Source organism: Lytechinus pictus, chromosome 3 (assembly GCF_037042905.1).
Source record: "Lytechinus pictus isolate F3 Inbred chromosome 3, Lp3.0, whole genome shotgun sequence".
NCBI lineage: Eukaryota > Metazoa > Echinodermata > Echinoidea > Temnopleuroida > Toxopneustidae > Lytechinus > Lytechinus pictus.
Genome location: NC_087247.1, coordinates 25,639,903 through 25,662,952, shown reverse-complemented (window position 1 = coordinate 25,662,952; position 23,050 = coordinate 25,639,903). Strand labels below are relative to the sequence as shown.

General features: G+C 35.9%; 2 protein-coding genes across 2 annotated transcripts in view; both read right to left on the bottom strand.

Annotated features, from left to right (window-relative positions):
* LOC129257555 (uncharacterized) overlaps positions 1–3,345 on the bottom strand; it is a 33,905-nt gene extending 30,560 nt beyond the window's left edge. Inside the window, exons 1-2 of the mRNA XM_054895911.2 lie at positions 3,045–3,345; positions 1,935–1,988 (exon numbers count right to left, since the gene is read on the bottom strand). Of these exons, the coding sequence (XP_054751886.2) occupies positions 1,935–1,988; positions 3,045–3,138 (148 nt within the window). The 5' untranslated portion in view covers positions 3,139–3,345. The remainder of the gene's footprint in view (positions 1–1,934; positions 1,989–3,044) is intronic.
* An 8,395-nt stretch (positions 3,346–11,740) lies between these two features.
* On the bottom strand, positions 11,741–21,627 carry LOC135153559 (uncharacterized). Its single transcript, XM_064096699.1, has 2 exons — positions 19,575–21,627; positions 11,741–14,218 (listed from the first exon to the last, which is right to left on the bottom strand). Exons 1-2 carry the CDS (start codon positions 20,956–20,958, stop codon positions 14,190–14,192), a joined length of 1,413 nt encoding a protein of 470 aa, XP_063952769.1. The 5' UTR covers positions 20,959–21,627; the 3' UTR covers positions 11,741–14,189.
* Positions 21,628–23,050: the final 1,423 nt, after the last annotated feature.

Here is a 23,050-nt window from a genome sequence, read left to right as displayed (position 1 = left end):
TAATCAAACTCTGATAAACATTATAGAATAGGGAAAATAAAATATTATATGTGAAGATAATTGACGATATTGGTTCCTCATATGCATACCGTTGTATTGAACTAAATACAAATGATAGATATACGTTGTGAATTTAAGCGAAGCTTTTATATGTCACACATTTCTTATTTTAAATCTGATTTCGATAAAATTTTCAGCGTTTTGCTTGTATCATTTTTGTACTTGTATATGCAGATCATTTTTTTGGGGGGGGTGGACTTGGAATTACAATAAGGTCAAGTCGTATCTTCGAAAATAATGGGCTCTACCAAAGTTATACAAACTATGATAGTGATGAAAACGAAGTGGATAAGATCGTTGGTAATGGACGAAATGGCGATATTGTTTATTTGTTTTTATTGCAGGATAATTAATTATTTTTTAGTGATAACGAATACTTGAAAAAAAAAAATCAATTTATGATGGATGCATATAAAGAAATACTGTAAATAAATTATGCTTATTTGCTATGTTGAAATACATTTTTATTTTCGTATTTTTTACACTGCTTAATCATCTAGCAATTAACAATTTTACATAATTGATGTCATGTTCATTTAGACATATGATTTCGTTAATATGATAAATGCAAGTTTCAGAGTTGCCTTACAAAATACACACTGTACCTATTTACCCTTTAAACGTTGTTTTCCCACGCCAACAAATAAAATATCAATTTATTTCAATTTCCACCCTATTATTTGCATCCAATTTAAAATATCTCAGCCCAGCCGTGTAATTTGGTCGTTTATATAAATTGCTAGTAAACTCAAATTAACATCAAGCCACTCAGTTTTGTATTAAGTTAAATCAATAAACTTTCCCATTCCCCTATATGCACAATTTACTCACATTTTTACATTGCGTGGTCGCGTGCAAACATGCTGTTTAAGAACATTTGCAAAATTCAATTAACTCGGGGCAAAACAATTGGAAAATGTGCAGTTTTAAAAAACACTCCTTATTTTGATGATTCACATATTGATTTGCTTTTTTAAACGTAATATAAAAAAAAAAAATATTTCGCTTATATTTTTAAATATGTTGTATGTAGTAGACCAAAGACTTTTTGAATAGCAATTTAGAATAATGTATTCATTTCTAAGCAAAATCTTCCAACGTATTTTAGCTGTTGGAGATGATGGGGTCGGGTAATAATAATACGTCAACTGCGAATTTCGCTTGTATTTATACTATTTTCTGATTTAAATAAACTTAATCGCATTCTTGTGCAGTTCCTTGATCACCAGTGGCGTATTTGGGGTTTTTTATCCAGCAAAAGTTAATAATGTCATAAATCTATTATTTTTCATCCGATTTTGATAAAGTGTAGAGTGTTTTGCTTGAACGATTTTTTTATATCAATTCACATAAACTTAAATTTGGGGCGAACTTGGTTTTTAAATTATGCAATCAGAACAAAATGTGGTGGCTACATTCTGGTATGCAGTCTAAATTTGATTGAAACCTTAATATAATGTCTCCAAATCATGTCTTGTTTTTGATGCGGGGGAAACGTCTCGATTTCGACCTCCTTCCGAGTAGAACCACAGAAAGGTTAGGGGGGTCAATAAGCGTTAGATGACAGATGGGGATATAAGCGGTATACCTGCACAGACATGGCGTCCTTAGTAACACAAAATACCACCAAAATCCAAATCACAAAATACTCGATTCCCCGCCAAAACCACCCATCAACAAGTCCACGAGAAAGCTCAATTTCCAGTCATATATCCGCGGCATATGCATATAGAACGTTGATACAAATCCCTGTTTGCAATTAACAAATAACAATTGTTGTAATTTTGATTTAGGACATTTGTAACATCTGCCCCGAATATGTCCCATTCAATATCATCAAACGTTAATAATGGTGTCAATCAAGGTATACGTACGTGTGGAGTTGGCTATCGGCAAACTTGGCGGTGCTTGTTTTCTTGTCATCATTGCTAAACAAATTCAAGATGAACAGAAATATCAATCATCCGTGACCTGGCATGGCTGACTGGCAACGTCGATGAAGAAAAGGCACATTAATCTACTCGATAATTGACCAGGAGAGAAACGATGTTTTCTAGCTATTTGAGGAGACATTCATGAATTTTTCAGATGAAAATGCGTTTCACCGTCAACCTCCCCGCTGGCAAAATGATGATGCGAGCCAGGCGAGGCGAAAATAAAAACACTACCTTGTCCAGCGCAGATGCAAACTACATATTTCAACACAATACGGAGAGGCACTATAACTTGATTCCTGTATCACTGGATCAGCGTCGCATTCTTTCCTATATATATTTTTTTAAAGGCAACCTAAAGGACAGATTCGTGAATAAATAGACCTGCATCATAAGACATTTTGCTGTATTTCTTCTAATTTTATTTTTTATTATCTCTGCCCATTTTTTTTCAAGAATAACGTTGGCTTGATGAGAAACTGATTAAGAATTACTCCCCTAGTTCCCTATCCCTTCCCCAATGCGTGTTCTAACACAGGAAAGAAAACATCGAAGTAATGTTAAGTGCGTATATTAGTAATAGTTGAATTTTGTAGAAAAAACTGTAACATAGAACGTAACAAGAAGCGCTCATTAATGCTCGAGGGAAGCGTCGTGGTATAATGGTTCTGACTCTCGCCATTTAACCACAGGGTCGTGCGTTCGAATCCAATGGCAAGGTGTCAATCCACAATTTCCCACTCTCCACCCAGGTGTTAAATATATCAATAATAATTAAACAGTTAATCCATATCTCGTACCATCTTCCTTTCACTCTCCATTTGTCTAGGCCTGTAGACCTAGAACGTTTGATTTAAAAATATATATATTCCCGTGGAATGTGAATGTTGGTTCAAGAAAATTCGAATGAAAAATGTCCATGATCCAAATACTCAAAGCAGAGTTATATATCAAACGTACTTCAATCCAATGTCCTCGCGATCGGCAAGTTACATGGGAAATACATAGTGGCATACTTATATGATTGTACCGGTATATGATTATACTCACCAGACTCTTCATCTGCTTCCAAGATGTCTTCGAAGTAAGAAACGCCTGAGAGACTCAACCGGCATGACCGGAAATCGTCCAACATGATCGACATTAATGAAATCCTTGATCACCGTATCAAACAAGGGCAAAGTTCCAGCTTAGATAGAGAGACATGTCAAAATAACCCATCAAACCGAGATACATCCGTGTTAACGTGGCCTTGGTGAACCGTACTGAATCTCATTCTCCGCTCTAGTTTTTTTTCACCATCCGCCACCGAAGACAGTCTCGCGCAAGAAAAAGACGCCACGATAATTGCACATAGCTTGAGCTCGTCACCGTATCAAAAAAAAGGCTGGACAATGGTCGATCACCAACCATAAACCGAGGGCATTAAACTGGATATCCTGTGTTCTGTATGAATGAGAAATTATTCGCCCATTTGCACAAAGAGAGTGCAGACATGCCTAGCTGACTTCAATTCACTGTTATCCTTTTCTTGAGCAGTCGATAGACCCACCAGTAAAACATAAAGACAGTGTTTTATGTAATGGCCGTCTGTGATCTTATTCTAGACACCATTAGGCCTATTCTTAAATCATTCCATCCAAATTTATGAGAAGTTGAAACCTATCGTGTTTTTTTTTTCTTAAATGCCAGCAGACAATTTTGTTCTGCCAACGTCGTCATCTTCCGACTGCAAGCTCTGGATCAAATGATCAAAGTCTGGCAACTTCTAATTTTCGTTGTGAATGACTTAATCTGTAGAGATGTCCACCAAGGCGGACTGCTCAATGGAGATTTATTCTTTGTCCTTGACATTCAATCCTCTTTTTTTCAACACGAATAGGATTAAATTGCCCTTTTTTATTCGAGAAGCAAGTAGCTGGGATAGCATGATTCTTCTTTAAAAGAATGAGACCACTGTCTCGTTGCATGCACGTTACTTTACCAACGCACTTCTAACAACCGATGCCTTTCTTTGTTTGTGAACCATGACCATGTATGACCAAAAGGTTTCTTACATTTACAATAGACTTGTTTTGTTTTGCTTTATCCTACTATCGATTATCCAGAGATGAAATCAATAGAAGAAAGGCCTATATGATTCACTTAACCTGACACCACATCTCCAACTAGTTCACCCGAGATTTACAGGGCCTATATGTTCTAGACGATACCATTTAGAGGGTATGATTTAACACGACAGGAAGCATTATGCGGTTAGAATCGAGAAAATAAACAATCATACAATTGGATGTTTTTTCCACATATTATTTCTTTTCACAAATTGTGATACAGTGTAATCCAGAAAAGAACTCTAAACACCTATTGGTCCAGTTCAATGAACCTATGATATTTATGTCGTGGGTGGCGCTCTTACGGTATTCAGCAAAATGCTGATTGGTTTCATTTGCTCTGAACTTTCGAAACGTGTGCAAGTTCGAATTTAGTTGAGTGTTCTACAGCGTATCCGGACATCTACCCCCTGGACATCCACCCCCCGGACATCCACCACCCGGACATCCATCCCCGGACATCCACCCCCTTAGGACATCTACCCCCTAGGACAAGTACCCCCTAGGACATCTACCCCCCGGACATTTACCCCCCGGACAAGTACCCCCCGGACATCTACCCCCCGGACATCTACCCCCCGGACATTTACCCCCCGGACATCTACCCCCCGGACATTTACCCCCCGGACCTCTACCCTCCGGACATCTACCCCCCGGACATCTACCCCCCGGACATTTACCCCCCCCCCAGACAGGCTACCCCCGGGCATCTACTCACGGATATTTTGGATACGGGGGGTAAATGTCCGTGGGGGGTAGATGTCCAAGGGGTAAATGTCCGGGGGGTAGATGTCCGGGGGGGAAATGTCCGGGGGGTAGATGTCCGGGGGGTAGATGTCCGGGGGGTAGATGTCCGGGGGTAAATGTCCGGGGGTAGATGTCCGGGGGGTAGATGTCCTAGGGGGTACTTGTCCTAGGGGGTACTTGTCCTAAGGGGGTGGATATCCGGGGGGTGGATGTCCGGGTGGTAGATGTCCGGGGGGTGGATGTCCAGGGGGTAGATGTCCTAGAATCGTTTTACAGACGTGCCGTAAGTTAAATAATTATTTACGGTTTTCTTGAAGTCACCATCCGATAGTATAAGTAACTCAATACGCAAACGACGGGCCTCTGAATTAGCGCGCAACTTCTACACGCATCTGGAAATATCAACTGGTGAATTGCATTTTTAATTCATTTTACAGAACACTACAGTGGATATCGACATATTCCACATAAAATCGGCAAAAATAAGGTAAATCAAATGATAATTATTGATACTGACCATACTGAAGTCAACAAATGTGGTCAAGTGATGGCGTGGTGTACCTAGAAATATTTTTATCTTTTTTTTTTAGTTGACAAGCCCTTGCTTCCCCCTCCTTTCGGGTACGCTAGAGTGTGATGGAAAAGTAGTTCAATGCCAGTTTCTGTAAAGAGTTATAATCCTTCAATCCTTCCTTAAAGATCATAAACGCATGCTTTAGAGTAAATTAAGACATTCTACATAGACTAAAATCAAGTTGTGAACTTACAAGTATAATAAATCCAATCAAAAAGGTCATAATGAAGTTATATTGCTGGACGGAGAAGGGTTCACTATTTTCACACCGTTAATCACAGAAAACTGTGAATTGTACAAAATATTTAACGAGTAAAAAGCTGGAATAATGATATACCCTACATTGATTTAAAGAAATTAATACTGAATGAATATAGGATTAAAAATGGATTTGATTGAGGTCGCTTGGAAAAGTATACGGATGCAATAAATGTAAATAAGTTGATTAAGTTTCGTCTCGAAGGAAAATATCCAATAAGTCATACTATAGATCATAGCAAGGATCAGTTATTAGCAAAAGGTGTGGCACCATAAATTGTAACCTGATAAGAAGTAATGCTTTATTATCAAGGGATGTGTACAAACGAGGATTTAATACGATAACAATTGTTCACGCTTTTCAAATTGAATTATTATAATGAATAAGTTGTACAGTTTGATAATTAGTTTGTAGTGAGGTATAATACATTTTATGAATCAAGGATAATACCGATGGAGCAAAGTAAACAAGGTTTAGATCCATTTACCTGAGTTTTTGTAGTATACTGATTACTTGATTTTACGATCCTGCCAGCAAGGACAAGAAATAATGTTCTACCACATAGACAGCCTCTTGATTGCATTGATGTTTTATAGTAATTGTTCAAGCCTTAATAGAAGCGGCTTCTCCATGCAAAGTAGACATAATTATCGGACACAATGTTTATTATTACAACATATTATGAACCGTTGTGGTGGAACGAATAGATCCATGATTGTAATTATGCCTATAGAAGTTGGGATGTAAGTTTTCAAATTAGATATGAGAGACGTACTCACCATGAAGAGTTGAAATGTATTATTCCCGTTAAATTCAATGTTTGACACTCAAATTACATCTACCAAATCCTCTTAGAGTGTAATATCCCTTGCGAGAACATTAAGAATTAACCACAGACTGTTGGGCAGCACATATTTCAGAGATATAGGCCTGCCACATATTATGTTACTACGGTGTAAGAATTCGAACAGACTGTTAACAATTTTGTAGACCGACTTTAAAATAAAATTACTCGAATGAGTGACAAATACATGTAGTTCGATAACTAACTTCACATTACATTATAATGGGATTATATTTCATTATTTTAGATAATTGTTCATATCATACTTAAAGTTTAATTCATAAGCATCTTCCGTTCAATGATCCCATGCAAAATGCATTTGATATTATACAATAATACTTTAAATATCTGAAACAACACAATCGACTTTGATTTGAAATTGAATGCTAATATTTTTATTACAAAGATAATTATCAATTTACGCTGTAAATTAATCCATAACAGCCAAATAAAAAGCAGTTTGAGAATTCTTAATAGCCTCCTTGTATGTTCAAGCATTATCAATGATGATACGGTCGATTCGCTGAGAAAATAATCACCATCATTGGATAATCCATACACGGAAACGCCCCTTCTCATCGAGGTCTCAAAAGGGCCGTCTGCACCATCCCGAAGTTTCAAATTAGCGCGCTATTTCTGATCCGGCAAATTATCCCGATCTGAAAAATCTCGAGATAGTTGGCGGTGCAGACGCAATTATCGCGCTAGTTCGTAGGATTAATCTCGAGATTGCAATCCCAAGTCAACTCGGGTTTATTTGCAAAATAGCGCGCTATTTTACGAATTATCCCGCTAATTCGTCGGTGCAGACGCACTCGAGATTGGACTCGGGGTAATTTATTCATGACGTCAGTCCATAATGCAATTCGCGTTCCACTTCCTTCTTGGTCAAAACATAAACACGTGCGAAAGTCAACTTTATACATGCGAATAGCGTTCATAAGCAACGATGGTGTCCCCACCAGTGAATGGATTTTGGGAGAGACCCCGGGAGAGACCAGACCGAAGGGGGAGGCGCTCATCACATCGACGATGGTCATATTCAATAGCAACACTGACAGCAGTGTTGTCTTATTCCTTCGCAAAATGTGAGCAAATAGCATTTCTTTCCTCCTTCTCCCTCTCTCTCTCTCTCTCTCTGTCGTTGCCTCCTACTCCGCCATCATATTTCACGAAGAATACATCACTTCTTCACTCGCTGAGCTGAAAGGATTGTTGCATAACACCGGTTGAATTCGGCGAAAGTACTAGTGAAAGGAGTTCATTGCTTGCATATATATCGCGGGAAGTTATTCAAAAGCGCGGGTCGTTGAAACTCCAAGATCCGAAAGTGCGCATGCCTGGAATATCGGGCTTGTTGCCTCGCTCGAGCAGATATAGCTCCTCGTGGGATGGTGCAGACGGGGTTTCTTGAATCTCGAGATTAATCGCGAAGAGGGCTGATCGGGCTAAAATCTCGAGATTGAGCAAACTCGGGATGGTGCAGCACCGCCTAAATAGGTCCGTATGAACCATAGAGATACAGATATACATACTAATAACATATCTCTATGGTATGAACTAATCTTTACTACATTAATATTTTTAGCCCTCAAATTATACAATTTTTACAGAATTAAAAAAGAACTCTCTCGAAAGTTCAATTTCAATTCAATTCAAGACACTCTTTCGGGCGCGTATGAATTTATCAATTTATTGACACTATAGTATTTATTATCAGCAAATGCACAAAAATGGTACAGAACCTAAACACAATTAAACGGAAATAAAAAGAAATATTACAAAAGTTTCAAGATGCATGTAATATAATCGAAGAAAATAACAATATGATATAATGTAAAATTGAGATAAGAAATATATAAGAGAGAGATAATATTAGATAAGGCCAGATAGGATCTGATAAGATATGATTGTATGAGGTAACGGGAGTGATGAGATATCGAAATAATACTTCAGGAACCCACTTATCAAGATAATGTTGCCTATAACTACTTCGAGAAGGCGAAGTTTCGCTTTCCACACTTTTGTTCCCATCATATTCGAGTTTTATTCTCTTTAACGGTATGTTTTTGTTTCTGAGACTTTTCTTCGCGATTCCATTTCATTGATAATAATATTGAAAAGAAATTTATTATTTTTTTAAACAATAAATTTGCAAAGTAAGGCGAAATTTAATACAACATAATGAAATTAAATTGTATCTTCCTGGAGAAGAGCCATTCAACGAAGGTTGCCTTCAATAAAACGAGTAAGTGACATATAAATACAAAACATAAAATTTATATAATATACAAATCATATCTTGGTTCATGTAAATTAAATATAAATGTCTTTTTATGTATTGATAAGAATTTATCTGTTACTGTCCCATTGTCCCAAAATGAAAGAAAAATGAGTCAGGATGATATGACAGGATAAGTGAATTGGACAAACGAGTAACAAAATTGAGAACAGAACGTTACTTTAACAAGGCATAATTATGAAAAAGCGATACACGAGAACAGGACAAAATAAAAACAAAGAAAGGAAAAAACAAACATACTTAGTAGTACTAGCAGTAGCAGCGGTATATACAGTAGTTATAGATGCTGTTGTTTTTGTTGTAGTTGTAGCAGATTATACACTGTGAAATTATCGGGTAAAATTTTAACCAGCACGAGGGTAATTATGTGTCCAACCAATTTGAGGTAGTATTTTACCTAAGGCGGGAATCATATTGTCCAGTAAGGTTAAAAAATAAGCAGCAATTATTTTAGAATGGGCAAAATTCTTTATCACACTGGATAAATAAAATGCCCCAAAAGAAATGCCGAATGTTGGTTGGACACATAATTACCCTCATGGAGCATTTCTTACCCAATATTTTTAGAGCGTAAGTCTACATGGCAAATAGCCTGAAGATTGAAGTCACCATTATTCCATGTTATTGCTTTAAAAATATCCATATTGTTCACGTAATCTACCAAATATTTTGAGTATATCATTATAATCGAAAATTAACCCATAAGACTATTTCTTTTTTTCTTTTTTATTAAATTACTGGCATTGATACGTTTCGAATCACTGTGAAAAATAAAAAAAATACAGAGATGACTAAAATAGGCCCATACACTATTCTTTTTTTTTTCACATGCAGATGTGGACCGGGAAATAGGGAACAAAGTATATTGTGAAGAGGGTGATGTTTCGAGGACGAAAAACTATGCAAATCTTTGAAAAGAAATCTGTGAGAAGACCAACCTCTTAAGTATTTATTGTGTTTCTCAGCGACTGGAGTGTCTGAAAAAAAAAACCTAAAGACAAAACCATAGAAAAGGAATTATAATCAGATAATGCGCGGATTGTGCTAAGAGATGCAGTGATAAATTGTGTGTATTTTCAGGCGACAAGATTGGAGTATATGCACCGTGAATTACATGGGAACTAAAAGAAAATAACAGGCACATGGAAACTAGCGACTCTCTTTGCTTCTTGGGATATGATCTTTATCCAGCAATAATACATGTTGACAAGCGAAGATGAGCTTTCAGCCCGAAGGCTATACATACTAGTCAAATACTAATCAAATTCCTATTATGGTCTTCAAATTCAGATATCGAATATTCGTTATTTTTGGCTCATCAGTATCACAGAAATTTAGGATTAACCTATAATGTTCAGCAAAATAGATTTATAAAAAAATGCATTTTTTTCATTCATTTATCTTTTTTTTTTTATCTATTTGGGCTGGTTATCATGTTTATGTCTGTTTTCTATGTTTCAATTTATATTCAATCAAGGTAAACAAATTCATGAGAATGCTTTCATATAGCTTCCATCGTTCTTTTCTCACTTATACAAACATGCTCAATTGACTACATACCGTATAGTGTTATTTACGTATAGTATATTGTAATAATATACATTAAGAGCTTCTATTTTACTATTGATGTATAATACTAATATTCAAGAAAATTATATTTTATTTACAGGATAGGACGTTAGATGGAGGCCCGTGCAGAGGAGAGTCACCATCTTTGCCCATTAAGATCCCACTGCACTATTAAAAAAAAGGGGGGGAAAAGAGTAGAGGGAAACCCCGCGAAGTGGTCCACCTGCACTCCCCAATCAGTTATATCGGGAGGAGAGACATGCGGGTCACAGAGATTCAGTTCGCTTTTCGCCTCCCAGGCACAGGTGACGCCAAACAAATAATAATGATAATAGTATTTAATAAATCATTTTATAAGTAAATCATGGGTAAATACCGGGGTGGATACTGTCTCCCAACATTTGCCAATGTATCCAAACTTGAGGGGACAGTTTTGAAATATCTCCCCGCGGGTATCATCCTCTCATACTTTAATTTATACTTTCGGATAAATGGTGGTATTGGATGTTTGCGTGTATACTTCATGTTTATTGGTTGTAAGAGGAGATGAGAGGGGACATAAATACAAGTATGTGGTAGAGACCAATGACCCAGATGAGATACGTCACAATTAAACCTGTCTCTATAATGCAGACGTAGATAACGGGAAGGTGCCAAATAGGTCGTCATCACTTCCTTAAGTAGAAGAAGCCATATTAAAGCTGGAAATTAACTATTCTATCCATTCACGAATGACATATGATGAAAGATGTCTGACACTACAAATCAGAGAGGGATATCGATCAGATGGGTCGCAATCATATATTCAGCATTTTGTAAGCCGAGTTGACGCCTGTTTGTAGGCTTAATGGGGGATTTCAAATGAAGCCGTGTGGAACGCTAGACTATTATTTCACGTTCTGTTCACTTTATAAATCATATTATCCAAAAAGATGATAAAAAAGATAGCATCTACGTGAGAGCTGGAGCCGTGACGTAAAATATAAAGCTAACACGTTGTGGCACGTGCAATATCATATAATAGTCTGAATTGAAATAGATAAAATAATGATGGCAGAGGGATTACGCTATAGGTGATATTACAGGCATTGAAGCAACATATAATGATCCTGATATTGCAAATTACACATGCTGGGCCGTGTAATGAGGGTACCAATTAGTTTATGGCGAACCAGTATACAGTATAACAAATTGCATATATCAATGGTATATTTTTTTTAATACACCCCTTAAATTACATCTCTATACGGGAGAAAATATACCTGCGTTGCATGAATTCCATAATGATCCATTGATGGTTATGAACTCAAATAAAGCTCCGTTTGTGAAGACGCCACAATAGTGGGTATCATTTTATTATGAACATATTTGTTAAAGTATAAATGCATCGTAATATTGTATACCGACCATTCAATCAATCTGGATTAAAAACATCATGATATACATGTAGGTCCACTTACATAGCACAGCTACTTTACTCTACTGTCCTTAATGTTTCCAATGATATTACAACCCTATGACAATCAAATAAAGATGAGCCACCAGGCAAGTAACAAAGTCGTTGGTCACCAATTCCACTCACTTGGATAAATTCCTTGCTGACAGAAATTGATAGGATTCGAACACACGACCCTTTAACTGAAATGCGAGGGTCAGAACCACTACACCCTTACACTTTTATCATAAACATAACCGTTATTGAATCAACATTCTGATATTGATATTAAAACAAACAAAATTTACTGTTCAATACTTATTGCTTATAATGGCCTTTATTTCAGACCTCGTCACGTCAAGTACTAATCCATATAAGAAGTGGTAAGAATCCTAAGTATCCAGAAACTCATAATTTATATGTTTATGAAGTATTTCATTAAAAATTTAGTCCGATTATTAAAAGTGTCAGTAAAAACTCAGTACATAGGATTTTCCAGGGGAAAACAATACTTCTTTTTTTATATATTTCTTGACGATGTGGTCCGTGTCCTAAAGGATTGAAATGTAATCATGTACGCAGATGATACCACTCTGTATGTCACCGGTAGTTCTATTCAAGAAGTAGAATATAAATTACAACTTGAATTTAATTCTATAAGCAAATGGATTTCAGATAACCGATTATATCTGAATACAGAGAAAACAAAAGTCATGGTCTTAGGGAGTAAACAAAAACTTCATATATATAGAAATTATTGTATTCAAATAAACCATAATGGTAACGATATAAGTCAATGCTCTAGTATCAAATGTCTAGGTGTTATAATTGATAGACATCTTTTGTGGCATGATCAAGTAGATTCTGTTTGTAAATAAATATTTGCTGGACTTGCTATGTTAAAAAGAATTCATCCTTTTGTAGAAAATGATACTCTGAAATCATTATGTATGTGCCTTATTGAATCACAAATGAATTATTGTTGTGAGATATGGGGAAATCGTTTTCAGATTCATGTGGATCGAATTACCAAACTCCAAAAAAGAGCAGCCCGTTTGATCCTTAGTTGTCACATATATACCCCATCTAAAGAAATGTTTTCAAATCTAGATTGGACGACCTTCAAGTACAGAATCATTTATTTTCGATATATATTTGTTTATAAATGTGTTCATGGACTCGCACCAGAATACTACTCAAATTATTTTCAGGATCTAAACAAAACCCATTCGAAAAATACGAGGCAGTCCGTCAGTCACGATCTTGTTATTCCAAGGTGTCGTTCTGATTATTGCAAGCATTCCTTATTTTACGCCTGTCCAAAACTGTGGAATAGCTTGCCGGTCATCATACGGGAATCGTCATCTTTAAATTCATTTAAATATAATCTTAAAAAACATCTCAGGTCGATTGACAATTAAGGTTTCGCTGGCACTTACTACTTTGTAAAATTTATGTATTTGAATGTTTGAATACCATTGAAATAATCTCTCTAATTTTGCAATGTTTATTATTGATGTCTTCGCAATTCAGCTTGTATTACATTTTTTGCATATGTTAAGTTATTTTGAATGCTTTAATCTGTAAATATTTTCTGTTATTATATTCTTGTGTATAGGGGCCCCATGGGAGATCAACTGATGTTGAATGGGCTACCCCTTATTGAATAAATAAATTTTAAAAAATAAATAAAAAAACTGAAGTAAAAGAGGAAGAGAAGCAACCGGGTTCATGACAGGCATTAAAAGTGAAATCAAAGAAAATTGTCCACACTTATGTAATGTATTAGGTCGTGAAATTTCCTGGACCCGATCCGTATGGCCATCATGGCCATGAACGCAGTTGAAAGTTGTTTAATATCCACATACAAACACACCCACCCACACACGCACGCATTTCGTTACTAATATTTGTAAACAAAAATTGCACAAGTATACACATACCACACAGTCTCTCCCTTGAGAATAAAGATGGGACGAGGGAGGAACCTTGGAACACACACCACGCGCACACACGCGCTCACCCTCCATAACATAGGCAACATCACAATACACATTCTTACTTAATATTCACCCAAAATACATAAATTACAAGGGTCGCAGAACCGGGGGCGGGGCCTCTTTTTTTTTTATAAACGTGAACAAAACGTAAAAAGTGACAATCTCTTTCTGATAGTGATTTTTTTGCGTCAACCTCACTACCACGTTCAAAATCCTTCCACTGCCCCTGAATTGATTTGAGACCTGTCCGGATCGAATCAGTCTTGTGCAAAGTGAACACGACTCCAGTTCACGCCGACCTCATTCCCGCGATCCAGTGAAGCTCCTAGAAAAGTCAAAGGGCCCTTATTCGGTTTACCCACGTGGACACAAAAAGAACATCCCTAAAAAAAGACAAATGAAGGGGAAAAGAAAAAAAAAGGAAGACTATTACCTACGTCAAAAGTTGGAATGAGAACCATTTCAGCACCTATACTCTGGCGCCAGGTGTTGGAAGTAACACTGCGTTTTGCACTTTCCTAGAGTATTGTTTTATTATTTTAAAGATACGCCATCGGCGCAAAACCAACCGCCAATCCACTTACCCACATCCCTACCTACACACCCACACCTACCCCCCCACACACACACACCCTTTCAAGATTTCAAGAGTCAGATTAAGGTTTTTTTTTTCAATATCCGAGATGGTGACTCAGTGGTAGAGCACCCGCCTCATAAACGGGAGGTCCTCGGTTCGATCCCTGGCCCAGTCATACCAAAGACGTAAAAATGGGACCTCCTGTCTTCTTGTCAGACGTTCTACATACTATGAAGAAGAATGTTAAACATCACCTATTATGCTATGCAAGGTCCGTTTGGAATTACAGTTTATAGGAGCTAAAGTGTCTACCCTGAGAGAATAAGAATCCTCATCATTATTATTATAACATCATGTTATCATTGGTTGTAAAAAAAAGTAAATCACAAAGATCAGATTGATTTTATATCATAAGCAAAATCATTTTGTTATTAAAGAACAACTGAATGGAATTGCGATTTGACATTGGATTATGGACAATGGTCATACTGACAGTTTGAAAGTTTGATCAGTAACACACTTCTTTCAATAATAGAAGCCGATGTCACAAGAATATAACGTCTAATTAAGTCTGACGTAGAATATAATGGAGTTAATATCACATTAGATGCAAGGTCAGAGTTCTCCTTAATCCTGTCAAAATTCATCTTTTACAATTTATGAAAATGACAGTGCATGAAGATGCTTTACCCAATTTAATTCTCTGTACAGTATTTTACTTCTTGATTTTACTTCTTTCCTTTTTTGTTTGGATTTGTGTAACCAAATTATTCATGATAGATTTGTTTATATTAAATTATGATACATACCATTATTTTGATAATTATCGATTTTCATGATATTTCTCAAGATGAGGTCGAAGATCAGTGGTGGACATAACTTAGGGTCTCTTTGGAGAGGAAGGAATCCATTAGTACAAAACAGCCACTGTGCCACTAAATGGCAAACCCATCAGTATGATTAGCATTCTCCCGAATGTCGAGTTTGATAAAAAAAAAATTAAAAAATCTTTGTATGGAAAATCATAAGAGACATTAACTACCTATCATCATTGTGGGATCATGTCTGTGTCAATATTTATTGCTTTACTACTTTCAAACTTTCACTATTGCCGCAAGCTTTTAAGTAAATATTCTTCCTCCTCTCAGGTTTCTTTTTTTTTTTCCTTTCTTAACTGTGCCATGAGAATCTTTTCATGATGGACGCATAATAATTGCCCAAATTAGATTCATTATTATTAGTATCATTTCCTCACATTCATGTGCTATTCCCTTCTGATGTTGATGTTTACTTTTCATTGAGCTAGTTGTAATATCTTAATTGTACTTAAACAGCAAATGGGTAGTGAATTTGCCGTCGAATTTTTTGGCATATGCATGCATAAAAAAGCTGCAAATGAGAAGGAGCATTAAACGTAGTTCAGATCGTCGAACATACCATTATAATTAACTAATCAAGATTAAAAATTCGATGGGGCCGTGCAAAACAACTATATGGCAATCTGTAAATCTGTAATCTGAAATACCACTTATTTCCAATCGCATGTGATTTATTTCATTTTGATTGCAATGAGATGAATAAAACAAAACTGAGAGGAATGAAAACGAACCGCAATGGAACCAGGTGAATTGAAATAATATTGTTTAAATATAAATGTGTGTGAGGGTGAGTGTGTGAGTGAGAGAGTGTGTCAATGTGGGTGTTTCTGTTTAAGTGACATGACAACTTTTAAAACTTTTACGTGTGACGATCAAGCTTTAACGTCACGAGTTTGAATTAAGTAAAGTTGTATTTATTAATTTTTAACAGAAAATAAACATACACACATACTTACTATGTACAAAACACTATCTAACAGTGGAATGCATAACATTCCGTCTTCATCTGAAGTTCCATTTTGTAAGTCCCTCTTCGACGAAGAAAATTTTCACGACCCAAGCACCACTTTCGTATTTCTGTTGTGTTGAGAGCAATAAATTGTTAAAAATTTCAAACTTACTTCACTCTTTATAAAAATTTATGTTGCAGAATCAAATAAATCTCAATTGTTTCCTGACAAATAACTATTTTGAAGCATATTTGTATTTTCTAAAGTCATGTAATTCAATCAATGATTTACAAAATTGATTTCTGTTTTTTCTTTTTCGGCCAGTAACCTAAAACGTAAAAATACAAACAACTAATTGTGTTCACGTGTCCCATGTGTTACTGAGAAATCATTACAAGGGAAAACCTCTTCATTTATGCACTTATTTATTTTACAGATTGGTGACAATGGAGAGCGGTGTGTATTTTTTCGACGGCTTGTGAATTCATTTTGTTCCCTTTACATCTTCCCCGAGAAAGGATGCAAAGTTCGTAGGTATAATGTCGGAGTTGCTCAAGAAAAAGAAACTTAAATTTACAGAAGTGAGCCCTATACGCTTATAAGGGATTACTTTCATGTTTAGATAATGAGTTCTCACAAAATTGTATGCAAAATGGCAGATTTAACACGATACCATAAAGTTCTTTGCGCTTATTATTGTCTTTGATGCCGCCATTTTGATGACTGTCAAGATAAAGAATGGTACCAACTCAGCACACTTTCTTCCCTTGTCCATCATGGAAATTTTTTTTTTCAGGTGGTCTGTTCAGTACAACATGCTTTTCGAGAGGATTTTGTACAAATTTAAATAGGTTATAAATGTATAAGCCTCTCTTTAAAATAGATTTCAACCATGATAAGTGGCACGAAAAGGTATTTTTCCCCTTCCATTCCAAGTTAACCCCTAAAGTAATGAAAGGGTTATACAAAAATCATATTAGATCAGACAATATACATTCCAATATATGTTATGTAATATATCATAGTCGTATGAGTAAAACCAGCAGAGCATAATTGTAAACAGATAGATCTGTTAATATCCTCTGGGAATGAAAAGGGGCAAGAAGAGAAAGTTTTGTGTAAAGAAATTCAATCCCTTGTCAATAACACTCGAAGCGATGCAAAGATTCAATCCTCTGGAGTGCATAATCCACACGAGACACGTATTAAAATATGGTCGACGCCCAGTGGACTACTAAAAAATGAGCGCAAAATTCCAAATTCGATTAAAGTCCAATATACACCCCTATCCAAATACTGGAGGAGAAAATACAAAATATTGAACCATGATATTGTAAACGTATTTTTAATTGCATTTAAATTATTGTTGGAAAGTTAATGGATGGATAATATTGAACCATGAAATTAAATGCAATTGCTCATTTCTTTGGGATTTCTTTCATCAACATTTTGGGCGTACAGTTCCGTGTTTTTTTATGGTAATGACATGCTTCATGTACTTCTGTCATTAGTTTTAACTCTTATCGGAATCTATAATTATTTTCATATTTATTTCATGTTTTCATGCCTACTTAAATACTTCCTCAATTTCATTCCGAATCAATAGTGTTTTGTTCCGAGGGGGTGTATCTTTCCATCTTGCAGCAACACTTTAAAAACAGTTTTCCCAATATTGGGTAAAATGGGAACATGTATGCTTGCTGGGTAAAATGATACCGAATGCTTTGTAAATTTTACGCAATGTTGCGTTGAAATTTACCCTTTAAACTTGCATTTTACCCAATACGCAGCAAACATGCTTCTGCCCATTCCATCCAATATTGGGTAAATTTGTACTCAATCTTTTTTTAGAGTGAAGACAACTCGATAATTCAGGAATGTTAATATTAATTAGGAAGAATGTCGATTGCCAGGGTTACCCGAAACAGCAATGCGTTTTTACTGTATCATTTATTTCATATATTTTTTTAACATTTATTATGAATGAAGTGGTTTTGTTTGAAAACCCTCACTTCAGACGCATGAATTCCTTGATATTTTTATTTGATTTTATTTCTTTTTACATAAAATGGAAATGATTATGAACATTATGAAGGTGAAAAATATTACACAGAAATGTATTATCTTTGACGGAAATAAAACTTTGATTTATCTTGACACAATAAGTTCTTATCATTTATTTGCTGTGTAGATTCAATCCACTGAGTAAGATCGAATTCTGAAATCAAAGATAAGTTCTCGATCAATTTTATCTCAACAATATTGTCCAGAAAACGTAGCTCAGTAGAGTTTGCTGGTTTGTAAGATTTCTTTGTCCTCGAAAGAAGATTTCGCTGTGCGTTGTGATATAACTCCCTTGGTATTAAGACGTAAACGTTACCAAAAATGACAAAAGGGTATATCGTCTTCCACCGGTTTAGAACCACACTGTCATGAATGATAAAATACATTCTCCTTGAAAAGGAAGCCACATTGTTCTACATTTGACCAGATAGCCTTTCACAATACATAAGGTTGACCAAGTATAAACAGGTGAATGATGTTTGTAATATCAGTCTTAAATGATGCCAAATGCCAATTTCCAATTTTCTCCTGTCAATATTTTATTGATAATATTAATGACAGCATAATGACTTTTATCACGACTCTTTCTTCGAATGTTTTCTTTCTGAAAAAAGAAGAAATATCGTGTGTGATTCCCTTGTCTGTCAGGGATGTTGACATGCATGACCTTCCGTCTCAACTGACAGTTGTCTTTTTCACAAAAAAAAACTTTTATAGTAATAAGTTAACCTCTATCTTTTGTATGTAAATTGTATAAACTCCTTGAGAATTAAACTCTCAATAACAGATATAAACGTCCTTTTGAAATAGAAGGAATGCGATCCAAGCATCGCACATAATTTGGCAATTTTGTGATTATCTGGGGGCGTCGGAAAATAGAATATAAAGGTGACATCACTTCTTTTTATCTAATGACAGGTTAAATATAGAGACTCACAGGAGCAAGACCTCTCTTTCCAATACTATTATGTCTTCTTTATATATTTTTTATGTTTTTATTTTCACTTATTTATTTTACTTATTTACTTATTTATTAATTTAGTTGTTATTTATTTATTTATTGAGATAGGCCCTTTCCCCTTTTTACTACCTAAACAATCATAGGTGAATGGAAGCCCCTGCATCCACTTTAGCACACTCTAGTGCTTTCCTTATAGAATATCAAAGATCAAGGTGAAGGAACATATTATTGAAAATGAAGGAAAAGTGAGAGTATACAACAAAAAAGCTCAAATCAGGATTGACGATCATGAAATGAATGACAACTAACCTTGTAATTTCCTTTTCAGTTGTCGATGTTGTTTGACGAGTCTGATGTAAGCTTTCATCGCCTGGACCTCAAAGTCGATGGTCTCTCTTAATTGCCTTTCAAGATCTTCATTACCTTCTTTCAGCTTGTCAAGTTCCTCCTGGAGATCTTTCTGACCGTCCCCATCATTCATTCTCGATAAATAACTTTCTGCATTGCCTCTCTGAAGTTCATTACCGTCAGATGCAACCGAGACTTTGCTTCCTTCAGTTTCTCGCCCAAGTAAGCCCCGGGGCAAATAAGTTTGATCTGGATAGGTGATGTCAGTTGAAGCATCAAGTTCGGCACGGTTGACATCCGTTTGTGTACTTGATTCTATGAGTTGTTGGTTATGGATTGTATTTGATCCTGATTGCTTAGGGTTTGATCTTCCCGTGTCGCCATCGATTGGAGTCCGTGTCGAAATCATTTGTTTCCCCGATGATCTTAATGAAGAACTTGCAATCGATTTTTGAAAATTACTTTGGTTGGTTTTCAGTCGTGCATTGCTTCTTGCCTCCGCAACCAAATTACCTCTCTCGGTGTGGGAAATTGGTTGTGTCGAAACCGTCGTTGATTGCAGTTGAGGTTCAGCTGCAATCCCACCAGTATTAATATGATCATTCATTTTGTTTGGCATTTCTTGAATATTCAAATTGTCGTCCACTCCCTTTCGTTGGCCATTTTGAAAGATTTCCTCCCCTCTTTTTCCATGTTTAAATGTTTTGTGCTGTTCTGTGGATTTTCCGTTTTTGAACGGCTTAAGATCACCCAACCCTATTGCCGTTATCCCTCGTTGATCGGGGATTTGTGGATTCGTTTTACTGTCTTCCACAGTGTTTCTACGTTTAGATTCTAATGCTCTGGAAACTTGGTAGTTTGAGTGAAATGTTCCTTTTTGCCACTTCTCTACCCCATACCAACTTTCACATGTTGTATTTTCTGCCACCACGCTCTCATCTCCTTCTTTATAAATATCCTCCTCCTGAAGTTTGTCAATTGACACCACTGTGTTTTGAATAACCTGGAGTGCCGCAAATGCAGTGGACTCTAGCTTTTCTAATTGTACAGGGTTCAGAGTGGGTTTTAACTTAGCATTTTCACTGCCATGTTTTCTTCTTGGTTTTGCCTCGGGTGTTTTTGAGGATTTATATCTTTGCTTTACACAGGCTTCACTGGCAGCTTTATTTCGTACTGGATTTTTGTTTGGTTTGGGGTCATTGGTGTCTTTAAGGTCCTTTATGATAGAGTCTAATTCGCGTTGGTATGCGCTAAAATTTCCTCGATGAACATCTCTGGACTTCCCTGATCCCTTACTTTTCTTTGCATTTGTCACATTTGCCATCGTGGCGTTTGAATTCACCATTGCAATTGATATCAAACGAAATGTTGAAAGTCACCGTTTACCACTTAATATTCATCTATCAAAATGTCAACAAGCTAGCTATTCATAGATCCACTCATTACAAAGCAAGTTTATCGTAAACCATTAAAATGATCAGCAGGTGGTTTTGTGCTTCCTCCATTTTGCAAAATATGACAGTCCTGTTCATCCCATCATGGCGTATTTTTTTTCCACCTCACTACTGTGTCTCACCTCTCCATCAGGTTAGTGCATTATTGTTTATCAAAAATAAAGCAACAAGGAGTTCATTATTACACAAACTAGATATTCACAACCCCATACTCGTTCCATCGTTTATCAGCTCGCCTAATATATCATCTTACGTAATGACGCATACATTTTTCCAAAGAGGTATCGTGGATGCAAATCCGATGGCGTAGACTGACTAAATATTGGTAGCTAAAAAGTAACTTCGCACGTCACAGATCATAATTTTGAAGCTTTTCTGAAATACTGATCATATGAAAAGTGCACCAAGGAACTGGGAGCAGAATGACCAATATCATTACTGGTTAATTGCTTTTCTAGGTACTTGTGCCCCGGTGACTCCTGGGTTTTGCATCGATAAATCCTTTTGACGAGCGTTCTGCCTCCAGTCAGTTAATGAATGAAATATCCAACTGAATGAATGGCATTTTCGATCCCTCTTCGATAAGATATAGAAAGGGTAAAGCGTTGAGGGAAACGAACGTTTATTTTCAACAGACATGCTTGTTAAATCGATACCCTTATAGGTGGCGCGTGTATACAATAAGATCGTTGCTTGTTAAACCGAGCCCATGTTGGTTTTTCTATCCAATTTCTATTGACCAGCTTAGCATGCCCTTGTGCGCCACTCCAGTGGGCTAATCTCACTAAAGAGGTTATAATCAGATGGTATAAAGTAGTTGCAAATTGTGGAGTAATGTCCCACTTGGCCATAACTGTCACTGTTTTGCATATTTTGTTGTAAAACTAAAAGTATAATGGGAAACATTGTCAACAAGAGAGATGATGAATACACTGACTACTTTTAGCATTAAAACAATTAGAATTAAAAATGCACTTCAGAAATGACAATGTATATGAAATATAATATTGTAACTATATATAGACCTTTAAAGTTGTTTCTCACTGCACTTTGAGTTCAAATAAACTTTTTTATGAACAGATATCATTAATCAAATACGGTATCCTAATGGATTAGAATTTAAAAAATCCAGGCCTTTTCTTCGATGTGCGCTTTGAAAAAAAAAACCAACAACGCCATTATCATTACTGTTTCGACTAAGTAAATGAGGAGTCAATATCAAGAAGACGGAAAAAAGAAGTTTCCCCTCCCTTAAATAAATGATAAACATCTCAGACATATAGATTAATGGATAGTAGAGAAAATGATGGATAACAAGAAAGGACACTCAGTCATTCAATCATGTTTAGATAACCACTCTTTTGAAGCTTTTCTGTATTCATCAACATTATTATAAAAAAATGTTTTATTTTTTTTTTTTTTTTAAGATTTTCTGCTTTATCATGCTGTTAAACGGGTGAAAAAAAATAGAATTTCACTTTAACATTGCCAAAATATCGGTAAAGTTACCAGGTATCGGTTTAATTCATTCAAAACAGTATTGTATGGCGGTACAATCTGAAAGGTTTACGCCAAAAGCATTATATTGATTACTCGTCCCCCAAAACCAACAAACATGTTTGAGTTTAAATAGGTGACAAGAACGGCTGGACAAAAGTCATGAAATTTAACGATTCAGTCATGTATAATTTAAGATATACTGTCAGGAAAAGGAAGCTTTGAATGATTTTAGGAGCTAAGGGCCATGAAAGATAGAATGAAGGAATTGTGATCTGGCCTGTCAGTTTTCGGAAGATTCAATCAATGAATGTTTTAAGGTTTATTCAAGAATTTGTGAAAGCCTGCCCTGAAAATCTGATACTTGAAACACATTTTTAACCTTTTCTGCCCCCTAAGAAAAGTGAAACGCATCGTACATGATTAAATCAACAAAATAAAATTCATGTCCCCTTAACAAAATATATGACATAAACATACACCCAG

Excerpts from the sequence above, each read along its gene's own strand:
- LOC135153559 (XM_064096699.1), bottom strand. The coding sequence starts at position 20,958 with ATGGTGAATTCAAACGCCACGATGGCAAATGTGACAAATGCAAAGAAA. Across the intron at positions 14,219-19,574 it reads ACTGAAAAGGAAATTACAAG|GGATGTTCTTTTTGTGTCCA; the intron begins GTTAGTTGTCAT and ends GTCTTTTTTTAG.